Source organism: Choloepus didactylus, chromosome 8 (genome assembly GCF_015220235.1).
Source record: "Choloepus didactylus isolate mChoDid1 chromosome 8, mChoDid1.pri, whole genome shotgun sequence".
Taxonomy (NCBI): Eukaryota; Metazoa; Chordata; class Mammalia; order Pilosa; family Megalonychidae; genus Choloepus; species Choloepus didactylus.
In genome coordinates this window covers 85650101-85661154 of record NC_051314.1, presented here as the reverse complement: position 1 = coordinate 85661154, position 11054 = coordinate 85650101, and the positions used below count along the sequence as shown (strand labels likewise).

The 11054-nt window shown below is 42.0% G+C and overlaps 1 protein-coding gene across 1 annotated transcript; it reads right to left on the bottom strand.

Annotated features, from left to right (window-relative positions):
• Nucleotides 1–3781: 3781 nt before the first annotated feature.
• BCDIN3D (BCDIN3 domain containing RNA methyltransferase) lies at nt 3782–10662 on the bottom strand. Its single transcript, XM_037845858.1, is given in 3 exon segments — nt 3782–6541; nt 6544–7132; nt 10403–10662. Coding segments are annotated over 3 exon segments (876 nt in total). The 5' UTR covers nt 10640–10662; the 3' UTR covers nt 3782–6491.
• Nucleotides 10663–11054: the final 392 nt, after the last annotated feature.

The window sequence follows — 11054 nt, the reverse complement described above, 5'->3', positions numbered from 1 at the left end:
CTTCATTTCTGAGCTTGGCATTGTAGCCGTTTAGCCACAGTGTTTCATTGGTTGATAAGCAGACCCCAGTTTAGAACTCCTGACCTCAGGAGATGGTCAGGTTGGTAACTGGCCTCTCAAAACATTTTAATAACCCAGCTACTTTCCAGGATGGATTGCTCCTGAGTGCATTCTTAATGTCTTTCACTCAAAAAGAGGAAGAATGGGGCTGGGAACAGGCTGCTATTTGGTTCATCTGCTGAAGAGGATAGATCTCTGCTACGGCTGCTTATTCCGCATGTGACAATCACATTCCTTGAGTTCTGACAGCATTGCCAATATGTGCTTTGAGACCTCCTACCTTGCACAGACATCATAGATCTTTGAGGCCCTTTGTCCTCATTTTTCATTACTCAAAAATGCTTATGGAGGCTTTACTATATGCCAGACACTGTGCATATAGCATTATATAACAAATATGGAGTTCGATATGGAGTATGATAAGCAATGAGATAAGAAAGGTAAGCAGTGAGAAAATCATACTTTATCCTAAGAGCAAGGCAGAGCCTTTGAATGGTTTTAAGCAGAGAGGTGGCATAATCAGATTTGCATTTTCAAAACACCACTGTAGTTGCAATGTAGTATTGAAGTCAGAGAGGCCAGACAGAAAGTTTTTGCAGTAATTGAGGGGGAATGTGAGAAATGATGTGGTCTGGACTAGGAAAGTGATAGTGGTGATAAAGAAGGGATGACTTCAAGAAATAAATAGTAGTAGAATCAACAGGTGTTGGGATTGGAAGTGGAAGGCAGGAGAGAGCTAAGGCAAGACCTCTGGACTAGGTAACTAGAAGATGATAGGACCACTAACTGAAGCAGAAAACATGGAAGAGCAGGTTTGGGAGATGATATGTTCACTTCCAAATATGTTGACACCGAATTGCCTGTGGGACATCCAAGTGCAAATGTCTATATAAGAGGTCAGAACTTCCCATTGTGCTTCGGGAAGATGTTACAGATGTGCTGCATAGTGATCTTCTCACTCCTCAGGGCAGCGTGAGTCCCTCTGATGAAGGGGTTACTATGGGGTGCCATGAAAACATCATATTCTATGTGTACCATGACATGGAAAAGGTTGGGAAACAATGAAATGGGCTGTTGAATAAGCAATTCTGAAGTTGGGAGAGAGATCTGGGCTAGAGATGAGAAACTGGTGAGTCATCAGAGCCCAGGAGGTAAATGAAGCCATGGATTAGAGGAGATCATACAAGGAGAGAGGAGAAGTGGGGCTGGAACAGAACTACAAGGAACACTGACAATAGAGAGGTATCCCTGTAGAATTAGGAAGAAAACTGGATGAGTGCTTCACCAGAACCCAAGAAAAAGGTTATATATATAAATATAAATAAATACAGCTAACCAACCAACCACCAAACAAAAAACCAGATCGTGAAGTGTTGGCAAAGATGTACAAAGTAAGGAATGGAGACAAGAAGTGTTTAAAACTCAAGAATTTTGACTATGCTGGGAGGAAAAAGTTAGGGAGATATATGGGTGGGGACATGGGGGATAAGATATGGGATCAAGGTAAAGTTATTTTTAAAAAGACACTACTTAATTTAATTAAAATAATTTATTTAAAATTAGTTATTTTTTAAAAAATAATATATGCATATAGTCAAAACATTCAAATAATATAGAAGTAATTATCTGCTGCACCACCATTTCCAACCCCCATCAGTGAGACATTTTAACCTTTTGGCTGATTCTTCTATGTAACTAAATAATATGCTTATTCTGCTACTCCTTGGTCTTTCATTTTTAGATGTTTTATTACCTTCCATGAGTATATTCTTTTTAAAAGGTACAAAAATAGGATCTTACCATTCACACTGTTCTGCACCTTGTTTCTTGCACTTAAAATATCTTGCAGACCTTTCCATATTCACATATAAAGATCTCCCTTGTTCTTTTTTAACAACTGCATAGTACTCCATTTTGGGTTGTACCATATGATTTGTTTCCTACTGTTGGGTGGTTAGGTTGTTTCTGGCTTTTCACTATTATTAGCCATACCATAATGGGTAACACTGAACACATACCCTTGCCTATTTATGTAAGCGTGATTTACAGAATAAATTCCTAGCAGTGGAATTCCTAGCAGTGGAATGTGCTGTATACAGTTTGATAGACAAATTGCCCTCCCAAATGGTCATGCCAATTTACATTCCCACTAACGGTATGAGAATACCTATTTCCCCCACACTCTCACCATCACTGTTATATAAAATTTGTGAATTTTGTTTTCATCTAAATGATGAAAATGTTCTTTCATTGTTTTATTTGCATGTAATTAATAACGAGTAAGAGTAAACAAGTTTTCAAGTGTTTATCCACCATTATCACTTTCTGTAAATGTTTTTCTAATAGATTTATAAGGGTTGTGTTTCTATTATAGTGAAATTAGTCCTTTATTACATGCATTGAAAATAGTTTTCCTAGTTAGTAGTGTGTCATGTGATTTTATTGGATTTTTTTTTTTTCCCTATTCATGTAGTCAAATTTATTGACCTTTTCCTTTATGGGTTTTTGGGTTATATTTAGAAGGTAGTTTTTAAAATTACCTGTTTGCTCTAGCATGTTTATGGTTTTCTTTTTACTTGTAACTATTCCATCTATAATCTAGTTAAATGGCAAGAATCACTGCTTTATTATTTCCCATTATTGCCCAGAATGACATCTCTATTCTACACCAGCCAGCCTGGTCCTCAACATACAACACACCCATTCCTGTGTGCCCCTGCCAAGAGGTTCCTTCCTCCAGGCTCACAGGCAATGCTCCTTCCCCTCTTGTCTCTCATTCCAAATGCCACCTTCCCTTTCAGGGACAGCTCAAGTCTCAAATCTTCCAGAAAGTCTTCCATGCCCATTTTAGCCCACAAAGATTTTTCCCTTTTCTGAACCTTGCTACCTTGTATGAACCTCTTTTTCTCCTCAACTTTAACATAATTGTTGAACAAATCAAGGATAACCTTTGGAAGTCAAGGGTTCTTTTATCAACTTTCCCCTAGCCCCTACAGCAGCTAAATTCAAGCTGGGTATATGGAAGGAATGTGATACCTTTGGATTTGCCATAAAAATGTATGGCCAATGAGTATCTGGAATGTGGCTGGTCTGAACTGACATGGTATAAAATACACCTCTGATTTTGAATTATAAAGAAAATAGTGTAACATAGCTCATAATTTTTACATTGACTATATGTTGAAATGAAAATATTTTTGATATATTAGATATATAAAATATATTTTTAAAAAATTTTAAGTATACCTAAGACCATTCTATTTTTTGTCCCTTAAGAAGTCTCACCATGCTTGGTATTGGATCCTCAATTAGGCTGGTTTGAGGGTAAATAAAATGATCTTTTTTTGGAGTCAAAGATACTCTGCCTTCAAGGGCGCTCATAGGCCATAATGTACCTTTTTGGTGTACCAGGGCCACACAGCTATGAGTACTAATTACATATTTTCTTTGGAACTATCTGCCATAGACTTGAAATACAATGGTTCCTCCCAACAGGTCAGGTTCAGATACTGAAGCATCTCCCAAAACTTTTAGTTGTTGAAGACTCTTCAGTTAACCATGTAGACAGAGCCCCTGCCTCCCACTATGGTCGCTGGAGCCATTTTATGCCATGAAAGAACTGTTTGGGAGAGGTGCCGCTTGGTCTTGTGCCCAGATCTCATTGTAGTCAGAGCCCCTATGTTTGTTTCTGTTGCCACTGTAACAAACCACCACAAACATAGTAGCTTAAAACAATGCAAATTTATTCTTTTATAGTTTAGATCAGAAATCTAAAATCAGTGTTGGCAGAGCTGTGTTCCATGGGAGGCTTCAGGAAAGAATCTATTTTCCTTACATTTTCCAACTTCTAGAAGCTGCCTGCATTCCTTGGCTCATGGCCCTTCCTCACTCCAACCTCTTGTGTTGTCACATCTATTGTGGTCAAATCTCCCTCTCTGCCTCCTACCACTTATGATAACAGTTGGGGCCCCATGGGATAATCCAGGTTAATCTCCTGATCTCAAGATCATTAATTTGTTCACATCCACAAAGACCCTTTTGCCATCTAAGGTAACATTCACAGGTTTTGGGAATGAGGACATGGACATTTGGGGGGCCATTCTTCAGCTCACCATGGACCCATATATACACCTTTGCACTGTCTTGGTGAAGGATGGTGGGAGAGCCCACAGTAGGGTAAAGAGGTTTCAAAGTGTTCTTAAATTAAGATCTGCAGAGAAATGGGTAAATTCATCTCTGTAACCACTGTGATCACTCTGAGACCATCATAAACTGGCCTCATCTCTGTTAGCAACAATTGCTCCCTCCCAACACTGATTCCTTTAAAATGCTCTATAGAGCTGAAACTGAACTCCTTTTAACTTCCCCATCCTAAAAAACAAACTATTAGAAATAGTAAAATGCATGCTTTCTACAGAAATGAGATGTTTTTCTCGTAAGTCTTTTTGATCTACCAAGCATAGCTGCGGTCTAGGGCAGCCTGAGCATGATCTCTGGCATGTTTGCAGGGTGTGACAGCATCTTTTTGTTTAATACTAAATTCTGCAAAATACCTTCATATCCTTTGGCCCATTTAGGCATAGGAAAAGGAAGATTTTGTTATTTCGGTTGTACAGATAAGTAAACCAAGGCTCAGAGAGGTTAAATGACTTGAACAAGGCGACCATACAAGGAGTTACTAGCAGATCTTTTTTCCAAACGGTATTTTTCCACTGTACCAACCCCAGGCCAAAGTCAATCCCAGGGGGTTGAGAAGGATCCAATTCAATTGATCTCAGGATCTTAGTCCACCCTTGAGTTGGTCTTGGAATCCCTGTGTCCTGAGATGAAATAGATTGACCCCCACTTTCAGGAGGTCCTACTCAGGAATCAAAGCTAAGGGCAGACCGGAAAGTTAAGGAATTCAGGAGGTTAGAGTTGCTGGCAAGTCAAGGGTAAAGTGAGAGGGTTGCTGGGACGGAGCAAGACTTAAGAGTGTCTATGTCTGCATTTGTGGCTGCCAACTCCTAAATTTGACAGTAGCATGAGGGCCAAGCCTGTTTAATTGGTAGGCAGCAGCAGGTACACTACTTAGGACTCAACCTAGGATTAGGTCTGACTCCTGTGAGGGGAATTCTAAGAATATCAGGAATAGCTAAGTGTGGCCTGGCTCAGTCTCTTGTTCCCAGGTCTGAACACATACAGTGAGGAAGCACAGTAACTCCAAAGCTCATGCTTTTATTGCCTCAACTCATGGGTCTCTGAATTCTCTTCCCAACCTCGATTTCTGGGACATCTCACGGCAGCTCAGGCCCAGACTCTATAACCACACTGCCTGGGTTCAAAGCCCAGCTCTGCCACTCACCAGGTGTGTAACCTTGGGAAAGTCTCTTTACTTCTCTATGCTTCAGTTTCCATATCTGCAAAATGGAGATAACAGAACCTACCTCATAGGGTTGTTTCAAGGATAAATGAAGTTACACTGTCTGGCACATGGTGCTATATTATTATCTTTTTCTGTTTGTTTTCTTTTTTTCTGTTTCTAACCAGACTGTTTTTGGTTGCTCCTTCCCCCCTCACTCAATAACTATGAGCAGTCCTCAGACCTAGGACCTGGCCCCTGGCCCTCTCCTACCATATACACTTATTTTTGGAATTTACTAAATCTTACTCACTCTATGTGAATGACTTCCGAATTTTTTATCCAGCCTTATCTGTTGTCCTCTTCCAGATCACCAATAGTCAAGGCCTTGTTATGGACAATTTGTCTTCAAGACATGTTTGAGAAAACATACCTCAAACTTCAAGAACAAAGGCCAAGCTTATTTCACTCTCAACTTTCTAAGTTCCTTTAATTCTCATGGTTTCCTGGGTAGTCTTTGCCCAATCATAGTCTCCCTTTTCTTTTCAATAATTGAATTCAGGTGGATTTCTCTTTTGTTCATTTGTATAGTCACTCAACAAATAATTTTCGGCTTCTTGCCATGTATTAGGCATTGTGTTAGGCCTATGTGTACAGAGATAAGTTGGGCTTGAGGAGATCAATCTTGTGGCCATGGTAAAGAGGGATGTAAACAGTTATGATGTGATGAGGTAAATAGTATAATATGCAAAGTCCCCGCTAAAATGCAGTGAACAATGCAAAGTACTATAGGGGCCAGGGAAGATTTCTAAGAAAATGTAACATTTGAGCAGTCTTTTAGGACAAATAGTTCACCTAGATTGCAAAGTAGAGGAGTTAAGGGAGAGAGAAGGGGAGCAAAGGAACAGCTTGTGCTTAGTTCCAGAGGTACAAAAGGACACGACATGCCTTGGACATTTTGCCACAAGTTTCTGCCCGATTTTGAGGCTACCAAACTGTTAAGGAGTTAAGGAGAGTGAACCCAGGAATCTTAATTCTCAGTGTAAGACCCTTTCACTATCTCTTTTCTTGGTTTTCTTCTCCTCCCATCTCACTGCCTCAAGAATCTTAATCTGTTCTTTTCTTTCTCCTCTTCTATCATGATTCAGGGATTGGATGAGTCTCTGTCTGTTTTGCCCTGAAGAGCAGAAGGCTTCGGTCCCAGCTGGTGTTGCCAAAGCAGCACACTAACTCCATGCCATGGTCCTGGGTCAAGATCTGCACAATCTGATTGGCCATATCACCTCGGATGGCAAGGGAGCGGAAGTGGTCAAAATCATTGTGGCCCAGCTTGCGGAGACGCCTTGCAGCTGCCCGGTAACACTTCCAGGGCTGTGGCTCCACAAGGAGGTAGTGGCAGAGGGAAGAAAGGTGGGCCAGGAATTCCCACAGGCCCTGATCCCCATGGTTCAGATGAATCCACATGGTTATTGACATGCAGAAGCCAATGTCGAAAACTGAACACCCAAACTGGCTTAAGAACGAACTCAAGAGAATCTTCCGGGTCCTCTGATTCATAAAGTCCAGGGTGATAAAGGTCAAGCCACCAGGAAAAGGAGATTCTTTTTCAGCTCGCTCCACCAGGACTGGATCTATGTCACAGCAGAGGAGGCGAAGTTCTCTTGCAGCATCTGAACAGGTCTCCCCATCACATAAGGAAAGGAAGTGTTTGTATAGAGCCACGCTCAGCTCCTAGAGGAATCCAAAAGAGCTTTGTCATTGTAACTCTCAACCAGTGAATGGAAGAGAAACATTCATCTCTCATTCTTCCACTGAGAATGCCACTTGTCCTTGGCTTTATGGGACATGGGGCTCCTAAACAGTACTCTAAGGGTGAAAAAATTTTTCACAGACCAGGCTCTCAGCGCCCTCCAGGGGTCACAAGCTGTAATGCATCATTTCTATAGTTTCCTGACACTAGAGACAAATTGGATCCTATTGGTTGGAAGTTAAAAACCAGTGGATGCAACAAAGAAGCCTAGAGCAGTGTTTTCCAGCCTAAGTAACATGCTGGTAAGCTTTCTATCTTTTCCTTTTTTCATTTTTTGAGTACTTCAGACCCCAGAAACAAGAGCAAGAAGGAACAGGGTTCAGAGATATTACCACAGTTCCTTACCAGGAAGGTGAGGAATAAACATCATCCTGTAAAAAACCTACTTCTCAGACCTTTGGTTGGAAAAGCCTAGAATCCAAAAAGTCTTCATTCAGCATTCACCCCACAGCTTCAGTTTTACTACTGTTTTCAACACCCCTTCTGGGACATTCTGCTTCTGTAGCCATCACTCCCCAAATTTACTGCTGATCTCCTTTTAGCCAAATCCAGTGATTTGTGATTTTTACCATCTTAGCACCATTTTGACTTTTAAACAAGTTACCATCTTCTTTCTCTAACTATAACCATTATTACTTCTATAACCATTATAAGTAACTCAAAATTGTGTTGTTCAGTACAGTTTTTTTAAGGCATTTTCCTATTCCCTACCTCGTTTGCTCTGTGCCCCGTGAGGAAAATAGTCTCTTCGTGCAGGTGAAGAAAATGTGGCTGGAAACCACCCAGACGTCCCATAATAGTAGCATGGATAAATAAATGAGGTATATTCATTAAGAGGGAATACTACACAGTGATTTAAAACAAAGGAATTAAGCTCAGTGCAACAACATGGATGACTCCTACAGATACATAATGCTACATGAAAAAAGGAAGACACAAAAGAAAATATATGGTAAGCATTAATTTACAAGAAGTTCAAATAGATAAAAATTAAGCTATATTGTTTAGGTATATAATAGTAAGCTATGAAGAAAAGCAAGGAAAGAAAAATAAAACATCAGACTAGTAGTTACTAGGTAAAGAGGAGGTTTATGATCAGAAAGAGGTATGTGGGGAATTTGGGGGATGGTGGCAATATTTTATTCAGCTGGACAGTGGTCATAAAAGTGTTTGCTTTATAATTATTCATAAAGTACCGATTTATGTTTTATGAACTTTTCTTTATACATGGCACACTTCACAACAAAAACTATATCCAAAAAATTATGGTTCAGTGGTTAAAATGGGAAATGTTATGTTGTATATATGTTACCACTATAAATTTTTTTTTAATTATGATTCAGAGAGGCTACTGACTAACCTGTTACATGGATAGTACATGGCAAGACAAGGCTTTATCAGGTTCTTTCCTCTGTGCCAGGCTTCACAAACTTTAATGGGCATACAATCATGTGGAGAATCTTGTTAGACTAAAGATTCCTATTTAGTAAATCTGGGATAGGGGCCAAGATTCTGTATTTATAACACTAGCTTCCAAGTCATGCCAATGCTGCTAATCCAAGGCCCACACTTTGGGTAGCAAGGCCCTATATCACCCTGCTTGATTTTCTCCTCATCTCACTATTTACCTCTTCATTCTCCCTCCTCTCATCTGATCTTGAGTGTGGCTCCACATTTGATCACTTCCTTCACATTGTTTCCTCCTCTACCACATCTTTTCATTCTCCCCACCCTAAATTCTCCAATCCTAAAGTCCCCTGGAAGCTTAAAAAAGGAAATCTGATTTTATTCTGATTCAGTAGATCTAGAGTTTTAAAAATCAAATTAAAAAAATAACAAAAAACAAAAAACTCCTAAATTAAGGCACATCTGAGGCTGTTAAAAAAAAATATAGAGCTATGAGTATCTCCAAATTATTAAATGAAAAAGCAAGATGCAGAATGGTGTGCTACTATTTATAAAACTAAAAGGGGACAAATTTATATATACATAAATATTTGTATACACACAGGATGGATATCCAATAAATTATAACACTGGTTGCCCCTGGGGAAGGGAAAAGGAGGACACAGTCACTATATACCCTTTTGAATTTTGAACTTCTTGTTTTATCAAGTGCAAGTCCTTGCCTCCAATGTGTATACACACTACTCTCTCAACTTTAAAGTCTGCAGCTGTTTCCTAATGCCTTGTATGAAATTCTAAGCCTTAAACTCGGTCTCTTTTCCATTGCTTTCCCCTTCTCATTTTCAATATCACAGTGGAGAAACATTTTCAGGGAACACCAGGATACGCACGCAGCCATATGCTCATTCCAGCCTTTAAGTCTATATTCAAATTCTTCACCCCACCCCCTCCTTACCAGCTGTGTTCCTCATGGCCTTTAACCCTCCACCAGTCTCTTCAGCAGAAGACCATCAACACAGTAAGTCCAATTCTCCGCACCCCCTCCTGCCCCTGATCGGTGGTGATGGAGCGAATGGAATGAGTGTACTAACTTTTGGAACACCCAGTGGATACAAATAGGTATCAAAGAGACATCTAGCTATTTTGCATGTGGTTTAACCATAATCATTATACGCCTAAAAAAGTACTTTGCAGTAAGAAGACGCGACAATGCCTCCCTCTTCCAATTCCTCCGGCAGGATGCTATAATTTCCTTCTCCATCTTTTCCACTGTACTCCCTCAACTCAATGCTTTAAAAATAATCACTTGGCTCCACTTACGGCACATACGTGAGCCTTAATTCCAGGCACGACTCTGTCATCCCTCCCTCATCTCTCCCAGTAAACTCATCTCAACTCCACGCTCCCAAACATGAGTCTCCAGAACTCCCTTCCCCCCAGCTAGGTCGCCAGCTACCGTAGACCAGAGGCAGGCGCGGGAAGCCGAGACGGGGTGTCCCCCCGCCTACCGGGGTTGGGCCGTGAGGGCGGCGAACGCGTGGGTGGGGACACGGGAATTCGGAACATAGTTGAGAATGATTCCTCCCCAAAGGTTCCTGAGAGAGACATTGGTGGGACCCTGGCGCGCAGGGCGCAGGAGCACGGAACAATCATCGCTACGCCTTTAAGCTCATTTTGGGAAAGTCTTGATGCGTGTGATGTCACGCCCAGGCCAGAACCCCAGTGAAGGTTAAGGCAGCCAACCGCTTGGCTCCTTGACCTCTGATCCCTCCCCTGTCACTCACCCCGGAGTTACACCCCACGTCGAGCCCCAGGATCGGTCTCGTGTCGGGACCGGCGGAAGGGAAGAGCCGTCGAAGCAGCTCCGGGGGCAGGAGGCGGAGTCTCAGCTCTGGAGGGTGGAAGCGGGAGTAATGAGGGAAATTTCCGAACGGGGCGGCCCCGGGTTCCAGAACTCGCCGTTCCTCCCCTGCCGCGGTCTCCTCAACGCCCCGGGTGGCCCGTTTTGTGGACGCCGCCATTTGCCTCAATCCCGCCTCTGGGTACCCGCGGAACCGGAAGCCAGGAACCTGCTGCCAGGCGAGCGCTGTCTCGGAGGTCAGCGCGCGTGCGCCGTAGGGCAAGGGCCGCGACGGAGGGTGGGTGGGAGTCCTCCGAAGCACCTTAAAGGCTGGCGTTCCCGGAGCGCTCCCTGCGTGCCAGGCACCGGTGCCAGGCAGCCTGCTGAAGCGCAGCGCTTGTGTCGTCATATTGAATCCTCACCACAACCCCAAGAGGTGGCTAGTAATGGTGAGGAGACAAGCCCAGAGAGGCTAAGTGACTTTTGCTCAAGCTGACATTGAAACTCAGGCTACTTGGCCCAGAACAAGGAACTTGTTGGGATCTTGGAAATCGGTTTTGGTACAACTCCCCTCTTTTACAAATACATAAAATAAG